The sequence below is a fragment of the Haliotis rubra genome, unplaced genomic scaffold (genome assembly GCF_003918875.1).
Source record: "Haliotis rubra isolate DU_JTF1 unplaced genomic scaffold, ASM391887v1 Scf1339, whole genome shotgun sequence".
Taxonomy (NCBI): Eukaryota; Metazoa; Mollusca; class Gastropoda; order Lepetellida; family Haliotidae; genus Haliotis; species Haliotis rubra.
In genome coordinates, this window is record NW_025765269.1 from 176521 (window position 1) to 196095 (window position 19575).

Here is a 19575-nt window from a genome sequence, read left to right on the forward strand (position 1 = left end):
GGGTTTCCTAGGAATGTAGAAATACCCTTTTGGTGTTTGCGTTATTACACGAATACAGCCTCGTGGAAAATCGTCTGAGTCTGAGTCGTGCAAAATGTGTGAACGTTGACGTGTTTCGTTCATACACTTATGAACCTCCGTTTTTCGGGTATAGGACCGAACTCGCGTCCCTCTGAAAGGCCATATATCATGTAACCTTCACATTCTATATGATAGACACATTTCGCAAAAAGTTCTTACATTCTACTAAATAGCCAGCGATTACCTATAATATTCTACACATATACTCGTGTGTTATTCCTCTGTTCAAAAGGCACGACACTGTAATTAAGATACAACTGTACATGCGTACATGAATACAGTCAACACATACACATAGTGTTAAATTAATAGAGTGATAATTAGAGAAAAGAAAACAGGCTTATAACAAGACAGTGAGTACACTGATAGCAAATACACTACATACACCTTGGAGATATAATGAGTCTCTGGAACGTTTCATGACAACAGAATATAATAATAGGTTCTTCGTCAGTTCATACAACAGCATTGTTCCATGATGCATCAGTTGAAAACAACATACAGATACTTCAGAACACTGCTACTCTATAATATGTGTATGTCAAATCACGAAATATACCACCACTTGCCTTCCTCGCCTTGCAATTGAGATGTCTAATATCCCCTCCTATCAAGTACAGACGATTGATTTATCTCTCTTCATACCGTTAGGTCATCTCCAGATCAAATTCCCCTGAAACCACTACGTTGGACCGAACTATTTAGTACTAATTTCCCTGCATTGTTTCCGGTTGGAGATAGGGCAGATGGTACTCTATTATAACCTGACCTTAAATGGAATGCTTCCCTTTTTACCTCGTTTACCTGTGGCGAGTCATAAAATATTATATTGACCATTTTACGCGGTGCTTCTTGTACTCACGGTGAAAGATTACACACATTCAAACAAGCCACCATGACATATTCGCCTTTTATGGTGAATATGTTTTTGGGCATGTATCCCAGAATTTCCATGTGTCATAACAAGAGTATATATGTACTAAGAAATTATCAGTGACTGACGAATCCCATGTCACGTGTGCATCTGGTCTTAGTTAGTGGCAAGAGACAGCAGTCTTCTATAAAATTGTAACAGCGAGTCAAATGATAAAGAGTGCATGTGTACATAGGGGTGATGTAATCATCTGTAAGGTTTCATGACAACAGAAGTTAATGGTTACGGATTAATTCTGTTGTTGCACAATCCTTTGTTGCGGGGATATGACTTAACGGGCGTCTCACTGGAAAGCCCTATAATATGTACACTTTACTGTCCATATGAAATTTGGCGAAATGTGGCAAAATATATTTCTCCTAACATTCTAGTGACTGAGTTGATATTTACCGTCACATCGACAATATTTCAGCCATATCGTGACGAGAACAATTTATATTTTAATGCTAAAATAAAGATGTAGAGCGTAAAAAACCTGATATCACAGGACAGTGAAACTACTGTATCACAGCTCTTAACTTAAAACTAGTATGCTATCATAAAATGATATCACAACAGTAAAACATAAACAGGCTATGGGTCACCAGTACCGGAAAGCTGATCACCACACTAGGGACCATGTCCTAACATTCCAAAAATAACCAGACAATCAGTCGTTTATATTACATATAATTCCAGGTATTGTGAGTCTTTGTCGTCTCTTCTAGATACACGCTGCTATGCACTGTCTTTGCAAAGTGTGAAAGAGATGATATTGAAATTAGGAAACTAATTCGAGAGTACATGAACACAATCACTGACTGACTGACTGAGTTTGGTTTTACGCCGCTTTTAGCAATATTCCAGCAACATCACGGCGGGGGACACCAGAAATGGGCTTCACACATTGTGCCCATGTGGGGATTCGAACCCCGGGTCTTCGGCGTGACGAGCCAACGCTTTAACCATTAGGCTACCCCACCGCCCCTGAACACAATCAACACATACAAGATGTATACACAGGTATTACATCTATACATGGTACACAAAATTAAAACGCGATATGTTGAACGAAAACACGTTTAATACAGGATTTACTGAAATATTTAACACACTGATTTGATGCGATTTGTTTACAATCTTAGAGAATGACATCGATGTAGCTGAATTGTCTGTATTAATATCTTTACTAAGACAGACTTAGACAAACAGTTGCTGTCGGTTATGATGTTCATATATTTCAAAAATCTATAAATCTGCACGATATATGATGTTATCATAATCAGAAACAATACATGCTGAGCTCAAAGTTCGGCTCCTCCCCTCTGACAAATCCAGGCCAAATTATCAATGTCACTTTTGGGAGAACTAGAGAGCATGGTCAAATATGGCCAAATGCGTAGTAGGTCCTTACGCATTTGTGGTAAATTATGACGCAATCGAAACTGTCTGACAACCCAGAGAAACATTTCTAACACCACTCTACAGTCCGTTTGAGTCAGAAACGGACCGATGAATTGCAAATTTTATCACTGTAAAAAATTGCCACATCAATATAAATAGTACACATGTTTATCATTTACTAATACCTTACAGCTTTCTTATATTTGAAATTTTTCCGGACTCCACCAAAAAAGTTGTTTAAGAAACATCATCATTGAAAAACAAAGCTTGTCGTTCCGATTTCCCGACCGACCCTAAATATTCCCGCCGAGCCTAACAATTTTTCTCACCACATAATAAATTAAATTCATTTTCTGACACATGAGTAATGTAAAAATATTTTGACCCCCCCCCCAAAAAAAAAAAAACTACCTACCTACCTACCCTAGTTCTGAAATGTAGGAAATCGGAACCACAACATTTTTGGGGGCCTTATTGAGTGTGTAGCCCACATTGAAAACAGTTGTGACTATGTTCGAATATTATGTATAACAATGTTTGAATATGTATCAAACATTTGCTTTGTATTTGTATTTGAGATTGAGTGAGAGAGTTTACTTTTACGCCGCTTTCAGATTTCCCATCAATGTCACGACAGGAGTTCATAACAATTCTTGTGGATGATCAAACTAGCCTGCGACTCATGTTTGTTTGGGCTTACATTTCACATTAAACACACATATCATCATATGCCAACTGCTTTGATCGATGCTCTTGCTGTTGATTACAGGATTGCCTGGTCCAGACTTGATCATTTACAGACCACCGCCATATAGCTCGAATATTGCTGAGTGCGGCGTTAAACAAAAACACCCCATATTACACAGTAAGAATGCTCAAATCAATATTAATGTCACCCACAACCCATTTGCAGCAGTTGGGATCTTAATATCCTCACTTACCTGTCCCCCTGAGATGGAAAGCCATATTTGAAAAAAAACAATTGCCGCTAAAGCTACATTTCAAGTACAAACCTCGGTGCCGCAAAGCCACAATGAGTAAGGGAATGTATACCGTTTTTTCAAATAAGCATGCATTCGGAATGCAGTAATAAGTTTTAGAACTGAATTTCCTGGAATTTTATTATTCTGACAGCATTGCGGCTCATTCCGCCTCAAGTGTGAAGGGGTATTAAGAATTGTTTTTGTATGTTTTGTGTCTTCATGTAAACTACTTAAGTTTGTATGATTGGTATATTGCATCAGCAAAGAAGTTGGGACAAGAATGTTCCATAAAATTTATTGTGACATTTCGGACCAACATTTCAAATTAAATCAAAATCACCTCAAGAGCCTCAGAAATATTGATTTGGGAAAAAAATTGCTAAAAAACAGCTATGAAATGGAAGGAATTGTTAGGCGTCACATGTGGCTGTTAATAAGTATATATTAGTGCAATAAACGGTCATCCTTCTAAATTGTTGGGTCTATTTTAGTTTTTAGCATTGAATTACTTTGACCCTCCCATAAGTTAAACCCCCACCCAAACCCCCAAAACAAATAAAATAAAATAATAAAATAAATAAAATCAAAAAAAAAATCTGTTGTATAATCATAAATAATTCGTAAAGGTTTTTAGGTACCTACGTGAGGCAACTGTAGGTGACGAAAGCGATCGAGGGCTTTGTATTTTTGTCATGTTTCCGAAATCGTGTTCATGTTTAATAACTACTCGAGACATGGTTACTTCTTATCACATACATGTATACTGTAGTGTTACAAGTTCAAATTAATGTATTTTCGTAAGAGTTAACAGTTATAGATTCTACTTCGCTCCAGAGATACACCGCGATCTCCAGGCGATTACGTCATCAAAACATGTGTTGTTGATTCCGAGATTGTATTTTACATTAAATCTACTAAAATTCAAATCAAACGCAGGCATGTTCCTGGAGGTGGTATTTGGTAGACCATATCAGTTTAATATAATGTCACTTCTTATTTGGATGTTATATTGCATTCTTATCGCTCTAACGTTCGGCGCCTTCTGCTACATGTATTACCGGAAGTAGGATGACGTCACAAGCATTTGGAGACATAGTGAGTTTAGTTTTATGCCGCACTCAGCAATATTCCTATTATATTGCAGCGGTCTGTAATTATTCGAGTCTGGACCAGACAATCCAGTGATCAACAGCATGAGCATCGATCTGCTCAATTGGGAACCGATGACATACACAGATGCGTGCAAAAAGTTTTCTTGACGTCATGTCCATATAGACTAACATGTTATTTCAGTGTAGAATAAATTATTTTCATGAAGTGAGTTTATGATGGATCTTTGTAAAATATGACAGGCAAGTTTGAAATCATCCCTGCTCTGCGCACATAATTTCAGTTCAATTTTCCGACCACTATTTAATTAATGGCATCACATTTATCGACTAACGTATGGTTCCACGATGCACAATCCCATAGGCCGCCATGTTAAGGAGTTCATGGAATATATTGATTAAATTTTGCCATTCGATAAATAAGCTACAGAAAATTAAACAGAAATTATGTGATTGTAGGTAAGATGATTCCTCACAAATGTGCAAAAATTGACTTGGATCTTACGAAAATTAAATTCATGAACAAAATGTATGCTACACTAAATTAACAAGTAAGTCTATGGAAATTACGTCAAGAGTCGAATACTTTTTGCACGACTCTGTATGTCAACCAAGTCAGCGAGCCTGACCACCCAATCCCGTTAGTCGCCCTTACGACAAGCATGGGTTACTGAAGATCAATATTCTAACCCTGACCTTCACGGGTTCGGAGACATGAAGACTGACCATGATCTTGTGAGCGACGTGAGTGAGTGCGTTTTACGCCGCTTTTAGCAATACTCCAGCAATATCACGGCGTGGGACACCAAAAATGGGCTTCACACATTGTACTCATAAGGGAATTGAACCCGGGTCTTCGACGCAACGAGGGGACGCTTTAACAGCTAGGCTACCCCACCACCCTGTGACCGACGTGAGAAGTCGCCAGTGCTAGAGGCGTCTAACAGGATCGGGTGGTCAGGCTCTCTGACTTGGTTGACTCATGTCATCGTATCCCATTTACGGAGATCGATGCTCATACTGTTGATCACTCGATTGTATGGTCCCGACTCGATGAGTTACATACAGCTGAATGTAGGTGGAACATTGTTGAGTGCCCCTTTCAACAACATCAACCAAACAACCAACTGTTATTTAATATGAATAACAGCTAATAACGTCATATAGTGATCTTTGTTTGTTCTGGTAGTGTCTGTTTCTTTACTGTTTAACACTGCATAATATAACCAGCTCGATTCAATCAGTCTGTTAAAAAATTGAGTCTGGATCAGACAATCCAGTGACCGATATCATGACAATCGATCTGTGCAAATCAAATACAACGAGGTGCACAAAGACAGCAGAGCTCCAGATAAGCTGCGTATTTGCGTATAATGCGCTGTAGAAAAGTTGAAATACGCAAGAAAAATAAATGCCAGCGTATGAAAAAACACTAAATATTTACGTTTGCGCTATGTCAAAATAACAATGCGTATTTACCCAATGGATCAAAATTATGTTGGTATCGTATCAATTCAAAGCAATGGAAGTAGACTTAAAGTTTTCCATCTAAAAATTTTCTCGATTAAAAGAATCTTGAATAATTGAAAACGCATTTAAGATGCGCAACACAGATATAATACCAGTCATGGTTTGTTAACCCCTCACTGATTGGCCCATCTATAGATAGCGACCAATCAAATAGCTGTTGTAATGTAAACAATCGATAATTTCGTGCAAGCGTGGTCGAAAGCTTAAACACACTCAAAATAATATATCTAGTTTTTTTACACTACAAACAGAAAACTATTTCATTAGGGGACTGCTAGATGAATTAATAGGCAAGTGCTGTGTTTCACAATCAGATTCAATTGACGGTGATATCTTAAATGAACTTGTAACATTAGCTATTCGCGGCACCAAAAGAGATGTAGACTAAGGCACATAATATTTCTTATTTGTTATTCATCTTTAACCTGGAGGATCTTGTATTATCTCTATTATCGAATGAAAAAAATGTTGCACCTCTTAAAATTGATATTTGAAATATATACCCGGATTTTAGAAATATGGTGGTATCAAAAAGTATAGATACCCACTTGAAATTGGAAATACCCACTTAGTTTAAAAAGCATGGGTATCATACCCACATGCTCAAAATTTTATCTGGAGCTCTGAAGACATGTAGCATAACCAAACGATGATGTTTGTCGCCTCTTATGACAAATTTATGTTTCTGAATGCCAATTCTTGATCTTCACGAGTTGTTCTGGTAATGTCTGAAACCTGACAGTCCAATGATCAACATCATGAGCATCAATCTATGCACTTGGGATATGATGCCATGTGCCCCAATCACGTCCTGACTGAGTGCAGGGTTAAACAGCAAACAAACTAACAAACAAACAAACAGTGAAGATGAAATAATACAAAACAGTATCCTTGTATTAATCCTTTAATATCAAACTTCACTTTTGTATATAAGTAAAAATGAGTCAACAACGTTATGATCTGTGTCAGAATCATCAATAGCACATTGTCACAGGTATATAAAAGATCTCAATATATAGATTTATATATGCCAACAACCATTGCGACGGCAACCGATGAAGTCCAAAAATTACTTATTTGAACGTTAACATGGTGATGATAGTAAACTGACGAGCAGAAGAAAGTACACTGGTGTAATTGTTGCTGCAATCCCAAATTTGCGTTCTAGCTAGTAAAATTATTGACGAACACTGATTGTATAGAACGCAACCATCATGTTCCATTTGCCAAAATGCAACCAAAAGCATTTGTAAGTGTTTTGCACGAATTTTCGCAAAGTTGTGATTATTGTCCCATGCACGAGCCCTTTTCGTACAGAGGGTATATAACCTGTTTGTCGTGGAGACTGAACAATCACTTCACAAAAATCTCACGAGAAAATGTCAAGACTGACGTCGGCGCAAGGAGAACGGGCCATAGGAATGTCACAAATGGGTGCTTCCAACAGCCATATTGCAAAGACATTGGGTTGCACAAGTCAAACCATAACTCGGCTGTTTAACCGTTTCAATATGACAGGCCAGACATGTGATCGACCCAGAAGTGGACGTCCCAGAGTCACAACACCCCAAGACGATCGCTACCTGCGGGTTATTCACCTACGCAACCGGATGTTGACGGTGACCTAATCAGCAGCCACATCATTGGGTCATCTCGTGAGCCGATTCACAGTGACATGACGACTTCGTGCTGCTGGCATATGGACCTACCGCGACCGCTGCGTGGAATGGCCGTGATCTTCCAGCATCCTAGGAATCGTCTGCAGTGGTCATCACCACATCGCTGTTTATTGTTACAATGTCATTTTGCTGCTAAAACACGAATGGCAGTGAGATTAAACGTACATTTTCCTTTTCATCAAAAGGTTTTGTTATTCGTATCTTATTGGAAGAAACACAACCTGTGTACTTTCTTTTGCTCGTCAGTTTAGTTCCAAGTCACGGATATGTGAACATGGAATCCTTCGAAAGGCTGAATAAACAGGAGCATGACTGAGGCATGAATATTAGGCTTGTCCCGGAATGATACGAGTTGGTGAGGAACGTTGTAGAATCCAGTAAACTTCTTTGTTGTCAAATATGGTGCATTCGTCAGATCAGTCCATGATCGATGTATTCTGTTTCACTCGATCACAACTGTGTTATGGCGGAAATTGATCACATCATTATTCTGACTGCTTTTCGTTTTCTTTCTTTCCATCACTTCCAACGTAGGCAGCCAATGCCACCAGCGCAGCGGCCCCTCCAACGGCTACTGCAGTAACTAGACCATCAGCCTAAAGGAAACATAAAAGAGTGATGTGTGATTTGCTTTCTACAGCCAAAAAAAATGTAACCAAAACTTCAGAGAAAACTACTTTAATCCTACGGTTTTGTAAGAAGAAACAACATCAAATATTTATAAACGTGCTAGTAATATTGCTTATCTCCTTCCAAAGAAGAGTGAATGAGTTTTACGCTGCTTTTAGCAATATCCCAGCAATATCACGGCAGTGGACACCAGACATGGGCATCACCCATTGTACCCATATGAGGAATCAATCCCGGGGATTCGGCGTGATCAGCAAATGTGTCAACCGCTAGGCTATCCCACCATCACTCTTAATGAAGAACGTGTACTGACTGACTGACTGACTGAGTTTGGTTTTACGCCGCTTTTAGCAATATTCCAGCAACATCACGGCGGGGGACACCAGAAATGGGCTTCACACATTGTACCAATGTGGGGATACGAACCCGGGTTTTCAGTGTGACGAACCAACGCTTAAACCACTAGGATACCCCACCATCCCTCTTAATGAAGAACGTGTACATTTTGAATGAGATGTATAGGCTTTACACCTCAACATTGAATGTAGATGTCCCCTTCGCAAAACTACCTTCCATGATTGGCTACCAGTAAATAGATCTTTTGTATATGTGACCAGTGGCAAGATGGTGAACATAATAGGTGAACATAATGCTTCCTTTAAAAGCAAACATCGTCGCATGGCAGGAGTACAGTAACATCTTTCTTTTGAGGCGAATTCTTCAGTGATCCGTTCATATAATTTCTACTACTATTTTACCATTGAACAAAAGAATCTGTTTTGCAAAATAGACGAGACTGACCCTCTCTCATCTTGACGTTTAATATCACGGTGCGCCAAGACCAGTTGGTCCAAAACCTTCCAGACCTGGCCACCAGAAGATGGGACGGTTATTCTCAGATGTGTAAACTTTATACCTCAAGATCGAATTTAGATGTCCCTTCACAACAATACCTTTCAGATAAATAGTTGTCTGAGCAGATCTAAACCTATTTCAACGTAATTAAGACAAATGAACCTGGCAAAGGAATAGTTGGACAAATACAAACCTGATCACTTTCTTCTTTATCGTACCGGCACCATGAAGCGAAGTGTTCACAGTTCTTCAAGAGCAGGTTATATCCAACTTCTCCAGGTTTGGATAATGCTCTTTTTACTATCTTAGATGGTTCCAAGTGTCTGGAAACAACAGAACAACACTATGACCATTTGGAATTCAGTTCCGTGGTATTATTGGAGACGATGGAGTGACAACAACTGGATATAAACCATTTTCCAGGATTTCAAAATGAACAGTTCTTCTAGGATCGTTACTGGGTGTAACATTCACTTCCGACACTATCAATCACTGGTTTGTCTGGTCCAGAACCAAATATATACATGTCACACCATCTTACAAGTGGAAATTAAATTAGCTCCGCATTGAACAAACAAAACTTACTCTGATTTCGTGTCCTTTGTGTTGTTCTTGTCCACTTTGCTGTCTCCAACAACGTCCCAAAACCTATCTTTGCGAATGATTCCTTTATCAGACTCTACTCCACTTATTGAGCATGAGTGACCCAGGTTACTTCCCATTTGACCATCGTCTCCAGACAAGTGAACCACTTCCATGTTACCTAGAAAAGACATGACAAATTCCTTTTACGCGCCTCAATTTCCATGTTGACACATTTGGTTTTGAAATGCTCAAATCGTGGACATATGGGTTTGTTTTCTCTGTTGTTTAACGGCGTATTTTCTACTTTATGACCATTTTTGTAAATAATCGATTCTGTCAGTAAGTGAGCAGGCATGAACACCCCACCCCGATAGTCGCCTCTTACGGCCAGCATGGGTTGCTGAAGACCAATTGTAACCCGAATCTTCACGGGTGATGATACAGCATTCAACAAGAAACAAGCAGACAAACACAAGATCTGCACAGGTAGGACATATGCATTGTGATATCAATGACGGAATACTAGATTCGCATCTTAATTGTACAGATCTCAAAACGTCAAGCATCTTAAAATTACTGTAAATCTGTATGTACATATTGTGAATGCTAACTATTCCATGGATCGATGCTCATGATTTCAATCACAGGATTGGCTGAGCCAGCCGGGGTTATTTACAGACCACTGTCATATTCCTCGAATATTATTAACACAGTATTCAACATGCAACAAGAGATAAACACAAGCGTTTGCATCAATATTTTTGTTATACTACACTTACCAACGTACACAGCCCAGTGACTGTACAGTCCTCGATCAAACTCCAACAAGTCACCTTCTTCCAAGGTGTCAAGTACTGTCTGGTTGTGTCTCTGTAGTTCCTGGGACGTCATTTTTATTACTCTTTTAGTAAACTGTGACTCCAATTATTTATGTTTCTGAAACGCCAAGAGAAAATGCAGAGTATTATTCTTCTCACATTAGCATGCTAACACAAAGTCATAGTCGAGGAGCCCCACAGTCAATCACTAGAAGATGAACTTACACATTAAGATAGATGGAAACATTACAAAGTCAAATCACAAAACAAGCGAAAACGCAACTGATTTCATTAATATTGCTAATATCACATAAATACCCAGTTTGACTTTGTCAGTTTCAACATATTTCCTTTGCCTTACCCCCATACAGTCTGGTTCCATTCCCAAACACTGATGTTTAAGTGAAGGTAAATGAAAATACTATTTATCCCGGACAACTAGTCATCATCACATTAGGCTCATACACATTGATAACACTTTTTTCTGCTGTCCCCGTTGTGATATTGTTGGAATATTAAAAAAAGGTGTTAAACTAAACTCACTCACTATAAATATACACTAGGGACATGACTATAAGCTTGAAAGAAATAAGCATCCTATGCATCACATTTACTGAGGGACATAAGTAGTATATATAACAGGGGTACGAGATCACTTCTGACAAAAAGCCATTGCAAAGCTTTATTTATCAAATAAAGCTTTTGCCAGACCCTTATCTCTTCCCGCTAGTGTGCATACCACATTTTGCTCGGCCCAAAACTTTCTTGTCACTATGGCCGCGAATCGGCACTTTCCTGGTCATGCGGCCTATGACTCAATCCAAGTACTTCCTGGTCACGTGCGCTATTGTGATCACTCGACAGGGAGGTAAGTGTTGTTTGTCCTAGCAATGAATTTTCGCATCAATAAACTATATAATGTTGATCTCGGCGAAACAATTTCATGTGAATCTCCTATGATTTCTTTGGTTTTCGAAATGAGGGCGTGTTGTATCCCTTGTTCTATGTATTTTTTTTTCTCGTCTTCGCTGATGGCATTGCTTTTATGAGACTTGGTTCGAATCTCTTGTTTCATTCTGTGATATTTTGCGAGTTCAGAGAGGACCAAACGAAACTCTTCCTCTGAGATTTTATTGTCAGTGAGTGCGGTGGAAATATGGTCGTGTATTGTGTTTAATTTTACTTTACTTAAATTTGACTTCACGGCTGAAACTAACATGTTGCCCGGAATGAAAGACGCGAGAGAGACGCCGTTGTTCCTAATTTCGGAGACATACCTATTTTTTTTTTAAAGAAATGTAAGGTGCGGTGAGGGTTATGTTGATCAACCATTCGGGTTCTTTAAAGTCTGCCAGAGACACCCGCTCGTACACGTTGTCTTTCAAATGTAGGACGTACAAGGCGTTTTCTTCGCCGGCCTGATCGAATCCCTCCGTGTCCCCTTGATCACCAAGTGTGACGTTGGGATGACGACTGTTTATTGTCTATATACAATGTTATAAAATAGTTTCCAATTGATTTTCTGATAATTTCTCAGGTGTACCCCATGAGATGTATGTTGTCAGGTAGGAAAATTTTGGTGAGTAATATGTTTTCCATGGTCAAGGTGACCCCCTGCAGACTGGCGTGGGACTCGACGTTCACCCGCACGTAAACAGAGCAAATGTTGTATTGTTGTTTGGTCCACCGGAGTTTGATTCCTCTCATGATTTCGACTGGTGATGATGGTTCACCGAGGTAGACTTGGATGACCAGCGTGGAATTATCCGGTAGATTTTCCAGGATGTTGACAACGCCCTCGAATTCAGACACTATTTGCAACCACACGTTTTGCTCCCTGGATTTACTCGATAGCATGTGGGATGTCGTACTCGAGACTGCGCTGATGATCACACTGCGCCTCTCTGTCGGGACATTAGCCACGAGCAGGGTTCCGTTGTTCACGACTTTGTTTAGGTAGTGGTCTTTGTTTTCTGTGAACACGTAGGGAGAGCCGAGCGTGATGTTGAGAAACCAGTCTTATATTTAACTTATATATTTTATGTGTATAATAATGTCACAATGCGGAAGAAAGCTAGATCCTTTTAGACGATTAAGAGAGCCTCTAGGCATCAGAGCCGCTTACCAGCAGTGGGATGAGATAACAAAGATACCGACCCAGCACCCACCTGAAGCCGACAATGTAGCCAAGGACCTGGATCTATCCTCCCTACAGATCGGGGATAACCTGACCACCAAGTACGCGCTGTGGTTGGACATGCAATCCACGGATGACAACAGGCTACATGGCAGCGAGGGGATAACCATCCAAATCACAAAAAATCGCAAAAAGAAGGCAAATTAAAATTATATTTGAAGGTCATTATTGGCGCGCAACTAAATATAGACAATGGAAGATTCGCATAAGCAATTTATTGATCTGCCCTGTGATCCGCACTGAGCTATCGTTTGCGGTCAGACGGGTTGTGGGAAGACCGTTTTTGTGCTGGATATGCTGGAAGGTTTCTACCGGGATACCTTCGATAACATCATTATCATGTGCCCTACTTTACACATCAACAAAACGTACACGGGGAGATCTTGAGTGATGACTAACACGGACGTACACAAAGTCGACCCGGGAACATGTCTGCAGGATTGGTTGAAAGCTTATCAAAACAAATTTAAAGGGGAGCAGACGATGTTAATCCTGGACGACTGCAGCGCTAATAAAGAGATAACAAAAAGAGAGACATGCTATCGTATTTAGCGTTCTCGGGCCGGCATGCAAAACACAGCGTTTGGGTGATAACGCAGAAATTCAACTCCGTGTTGAAAAACCTCAGGGAACAGACGCGATGGGTCGCCCTGTTTCACTGCAAGGACAAGGATTCATTCGAGAAATGCTTGAGAGAAAACGACGTGATTCCTAGCAAACTAGTGAATGAGTGAAGAAACAGCTCGCCGAAAAGAAACACACCAAACTCGTGTTGAAAACCTACCAACCCGTTGCTTATCGGGTGTTTTAGTTTAGCAAACCTTAGCAAATGTTTAGCAAATCTTAGCAAATCTAAGCAAATCTTAGCAAATGCTTTATTTTTTGAGTGGTGGCAACATTGTGTCGTGAGGTATGACCAATAATTCCTCTCTAACGAACCCTCTCGGCGGCCCATCCTTCAAATAGTACAAGTTCGGTTCGTCGTCTTTGATGTCCACTTTATCTATGTTGTGCACAGTGGGCCATGCCAGGGGACTGCGCTTGTATATGCGTCGGCTACTTGGGTCGAATCTTTCACGGTTAAGGGTTTAGCTTCTTTGTAGTGCCTGGCCACGTCAACGACGGTTAGGGTGTACTTGTACCTCCTGTCGTGGGGTAGAAACAGGAGGTCGGCTTGGTGAACGCCATTGGGCGTTGACACACTGAACTCTCTTCTAGGCACGTAGCGTGGTGCCGGTAGGTAGATTTGCCACAGGGCTTGTTTTTCCACCCATGCTTTGGCTTCGTTCTGTGATACTCTTGCTATTTCTGCAAGCTTGTCTATGGCACTGGCTCCTTTCCAGTACCAACGCGGGCTGTAATAAATGTTTTCAATTTTTTGTTGTTGAATTGACATTGTATATATACGGTTATTCTTTTAGTTCAATTTTTCAATGTGTTGATCCCGTCAATGGCGATCCAAAGTTTCGTGTCCATCGACGACAGGGACGTTTTGTTTATTGTCAGTCCGTATATCCTGTGTCCGTCACTTCTCAGCATATTCATTTGATGTTTGAAGGTCTAGTTAATTGCCTTCGATTAACACGGTCGCTGCTAGGCCCAGTGCAATGAAGGCCAGTTCTCAATTTTTTTGTTCCGGGGAAGTTGTGTAATACAGAGAGCGTGGGTTCATCGCCGAGGGGTTCGAGCTGTTTACTGGTTAGCAGGTAGTATTCTTTCACGGCATCATTGACGTCCTTGAACGTTCGAACGGCATGGTTTTCACGCACCAGCTGGCCGTTAATGAAATCGAGTGTCTGCATATGTTTCTTCGCGTACTCGGCTTGCGTGGCTTGTAATTTCTCCACGGCTATGTCGTGCCATTTTCGTTACGCTTCTACCTCGGCCACGTTCGACTCTCGTAATTTCGAGAACAGGTAATTGCTCCTGGAAAATGCCAGGGTGTTTACTAAAGCCCTGCCGACCATCATAGCGATCGTAGCCATCCTATATATAGTTATGTTTACTTCAAAATATATTGTGGTATGATCCCTTGTTTTACGAGGTAGTCCTTGGTGGCCATCACCATACCCAGGTTCATGATGAGCATACCCATATCCTGCAGGTTGAAATCGATATTGATTGTCGGTTGTTTAAGCACCATTTTGGCTAAAGAGCATATCCTACGGCTAGACTGGAGACCACGTTGGCGTGGTATGCATCGTTAACGAACGTTTTCCCCTCCGACATTATGTATATTATATAAAATATATATTTTTAATTATAACATAATATGGGGGTTGACCTCTGTTTGTTTTTGTGGGGGTGGGGTTGGTTTTGGATGTTTATTATATAACATGAATAATGAGAGAGCAACAGCAGTAGCGGTGCCTGCAGTGACCCGCAGAGTATAATTGCTCTTGTGGTGCTTGGCTAAACCACCTTTTCTACTGGCGGAGACTCTCTTAGGGGTCTTCTTCCTGGTGACTTGAATCGTCATTTCTTCCTGGGCAGCATCCATCTTGTATACTATTATCATTATTTTTCCCCTCTTTAAATTGACAATGTTTTGTCGTGATGAATGCTGCGGTTACCGGGTTAAAAACATGCCATATTTTTTGGTACAACACGCAGCTGACAGCAATCAAAGCGTGTTCGATGAACGGATCTTTCTCGAGATCTTCACACAGATAAAGCCGATGTTCCGGGGGAATAGGAAGGAAGTACGACGCTATGCCGGTGTAGATCTGCTTCATAGTCGATCCTATAATTTTCGTCATCTCGGCCCCGAGCCGGGACTTGTAGAGCTTTTCGATTTCATTGGTGGACATTTTCTGAATTTTATCTAGAGTGAGATTGTCCCCAAAGTATTGTTTGGCTTTGCCGCCGACTGTCAACACCACCAGTCTATCTCCTTGTCGTCGCTCTTATCATCCGGCGACACCAACATTTGCTCGAGCAGTTCGTTGCACTCCATCTTATAATGTAACAAGCGTTTTTTTAATTCTAAGAATATAAAACCTGATGCACACAAAACATAGCGAGATAAAAGTTAAGTTACACACAATGAGGATTTCAAAAGTCAACATTTTATATAGAACCATATCAATATTATATAACTGACATGAAAACAACATAGCCGAGTGACCAGGAAAGTGCCGATTCGCGGCGCACTATCGGATAGAGATAAAGGTCTTGCAAAAGCTTTTTTTGATGAATAAAGTTTACAATGGCTTTTGTCAGAAGTGATCTCGTACCCCCTGTTATATATACTACTACATATACTAAAGGTATTACCTTACTACAGTTCACCGAACAGCTTAATTCTATTAACAATGATAACCACAAAGTGTGCCTGAATACATATAAAAGGATGTATTAGATACATTTGTGTCGAGACCATTTATCTGTATAAATACACCAAGACTGAGAATAAAGTTATGAACCTGTAAATAGAAAGGGTCGAGTTTCTCAGGGTGTCTTGACACGTGTAAGTAACAGTCATCAAAGCAGTGATTTCCTAGCATTTGATTTCAAATATTACTCAATGTACGTGAACCTATGAACTAGCATACTTGCATATTCAAAAAACGGAATATTTATGACGTGAATATAGGTTGACACACGAGCATGTCTTATTAAGTCTAAACTGAAAGTGAAAGACATTGTGCTTGCTTTGGTTTATTGTGTGTGTGCGCGCGTGTGTGTGTGTGTGTGTGTGTGTGTGTGTGTGTGTGTGTGTGTGTGTGTGTGTGTGTCTGTGTGTGTGTCTGTGTGGCCCGTATTGAAAACAGTTGTAACTGTGTTCGAATATTATGTATAACAAACAATGTTTGAATATGTACCGTACATATGCTTCTGTATTTGTGAGTGGGTTTATTTTTACGCCGATTTGATATTTTCCATCAATATCAAGGCGTGGGACCATTATCAATATTTGTGGACTGATCAAACTAGCCTGCGACCCGTTTTTGTGAGGGCTTACATTCCACATTAACGCGTACACATGTCATCGTTATCCCAACTGCGTAGATCGATGCTCATGCTGTTGATTACCGGAGTGTCTGGTCCAGACTTGATTATTTACGGACCTATATATATAGCTCGAATATTGCTGAGTGCAGCGTTAAGTAAAAACACCCCATATTACACAGTAACAATGCTCAAATCAATATTAATGCCACCAACAACCCATATGCAGCACTTGTGCTGTGTATATCGTACACAACCTTTCTACCTGTATACCGATCTTTGTTATCCTTCCCACAGCCCCAACACAACTGTTGTAAGCCTGTCAGCTTAAGCGGTGAGACAAGACAGGGAATCCCCGAGGTATTGCTAAACTAAGGCTATAAATAGACACACAGTAGTAGTAGAGAGGGGGTTTACCGCACATGCGGCTTAGAGGCTTATTTTCTATAAGATGGTCTATCGAGAGTCATCCTTCGATGTGCTGCAAGCCTAGACCCAAAGTTCGGATTATTGACTGATGGTAGAGCGTAGGACTCCTTCAGCGACGATCGTTCGAGACGGGGTATCGGGGTATCGGCGGAAACTTTTGCAAGTGAAACAAGCACCGTCGTTGCTAAGTTAAATAAGATGGTCCTAGTAACGCCGGGTCTGCCTTACCAGTCGTTGCTAAGCCCAACCAAGATGGCGGCCGAGCAACGCCATCTAGAGCTGACGTCAGAGTATTTCTCTGGCTGTGGCCTGTCACGCGGGTATTGAATACAAAGCAAGGCACACAGCCCTATTAAGGATGCTGGCTGGTTGTAGTGAAAAGGATGTTTGAAACCAGACGCTGAAAACATTTTTAGAAGCCACAATCAATTATTTTAAAATCTGGTTACATAAGCTTGGAAAGCGTATGAGTTTTATATAGTAATGTTAAAATCTACAAAAAACAGTTTGCTTGATGTGCATTGATCTAAACAGTAGCTGTAGCCTAGCTGCTCTCGCCCGACTGCCTACGGTCGTGTTGACCTAATGTGGGCTTCTTGAAAAGTAGTAGTACGATGAGGGTTTATTATTTTTATTAGGTTATGTTTACATCAACAAAACAGTTTAAGGTGAATCTTTGATGAGATCTTTGTTCTTGGTAAGGAAGGTTTGAATGATTTGTTGTCGACCCTGTTCTACGAGCTTTTTTTCTCATCTTCGCCGATGTCAGTGGTTTTTTTAGTCTTGGTTCGAATCTCTTCTTTCATTCGGTGGTATTTCACAATTTCAGACATCACCAAACGAAACTCTTCCTCTCAGATTTTGCTATCTGTGATCGCGGTGGAAATATTATCGTTGATCGTGTTTAACTTCGGCCAAACCCTTATCTCATCATGCTTCAGCGCTTTCCATTGCAGACGACATGAAGTGAATTTAAGAGCTACTCCCGTCAGCCCCGATACCCCGGTGGTTATTTCTAAACTGAGGACGATGGGTACAGGCGACGATGGTGGATAATAAGCGGCTCGATGGTATTTTTTGTCCAATCCGAGTCGCCCGTCGCGTTCTCGTTCCAATTGTTGTTTAATTTCGCTGATCTGTCACAAACGAAATCCATCCACGGTCTCGAGCGTTTTAGCCACGTCGTCCATGGCCAGATACAATCCCATCTCAAGTATATTATAAGTTAGGAAATAAGCTTCAATTGGTCCTCTGTCAATCTTTGATTAAAATATTTATAGCTAATGAGGTTGAGATTGTCATATAAATAAACCCTTCATACTATAACCGATTTCGTGGTATCTGGAATACGAACAAAAACTCCCACCAGGTTGGTCATGGGAACTGTTCGAGGTTGTATATCAATACGGCAACGTTGATGTTTATGTTCGCTACCCCAGCATATGTTTAACCCATCCAAAAGGATCACCTCGTTTTCGGGGGCATTTCTAAGATAGCATTCTATAATCAGTGTTGAATGCAATTTCATACTGAAATCTGGATCTATAAAATCAAATTGATATGGGGGAATACCAAATATCAGTGCGGCTTGTTTATGGGTGGGGGCTAACATAGACCGTAAACTTTAAGCTGATGAGATGGATTTTTGGAGGTAAAAAAAATCTTCGTGAGCGCGATTTTATTATCCATGGTAATCGTGACATCTTTGAGACTAGCGTAAGTGTTGCCGCCTTTCTGTATATAAATGGAGCACACGTGATTTTGATGTTTTCGAGGCCAACGGAGGTATACTCCGGTATAATATCAATATTTCACCCAGAGAAAGACTTCGATATAGAGCATTGAATTGGTTGGAATCTCTTGTAGGACATCGGACACCTCTTCAAAGTCAAGCACCAACTGTAAACTCGTATTTCGACTATCCGGTCGACTTGCCAGCAAATTACCTGCTTTTCTAGGGATGAGGCTCACGAGCACACTCCTTCGTTGCGAGGGGACGTAAGACGCGATGAGAATCTCCATATTTAGGACCTTCATTAAATAATGATCCCTCGACTCCGCAAGCATGTAGGGAGAAACGAGGGTGATATCGAGTAGCCAGTCGATTTGGGAGGAGATCAACATCCATTGGTTATCAACAGTGAGGACGAACTGGTACAACATGTTTTTTTAAAAGACCTCGGGTCTCAACATTGTCTATATCGCCTAGATTGCCATCGACTGCTGGGACCATCATCCATTTGTTATTGTCAATGAAGACGAGATTGTACTTGGTGTTTTTCCTGAGCCCTCTGGTGACAACATTGTCTAAATCACATAGGTTACCACCACCACCACCGCGGACTTCTGCTCGCCTGTGGGTCATTTTCTCACTCGCATGACCGTTCCGGGGCCCAACGCTTGAGTCATTG

At 40.6% G+C, this 19575-nt stretch overlaps 1 protein-coding gene across 1 annotated transcript in view; it reads right to left on the reverse strand.

Annotated features, from left to right (window-relative positions):
- LOC124267788 (phospholipase A and acyltransferase 1-like) overlaps positions 1–10718 on the reverse strand; it is a 43269-nt gene extending 32551 nt beyond the window's left edge. The window contains exons 1-3 of the mRNA XM_046702767.1: positions 10450–10718; positions 9805–9947; positions 9378–9527 (exon numbers count right to left, since the gene is read on the reverse strand). Coding sequence (XP_046558723.1) covers positions 9378–9527; positions 9805–9947; positions 10450–10660 — 504 coding nt within the window. The 5' untranslated portion in view covers positions 10661–10718. The remainder of the gene's footprint in view (positions 1–9377; positions 9528–9804; positions 9948–10449) is intronic.
- Between the last annotated feature and the right edge of the window lie 8857 nt (positions 10719–19575).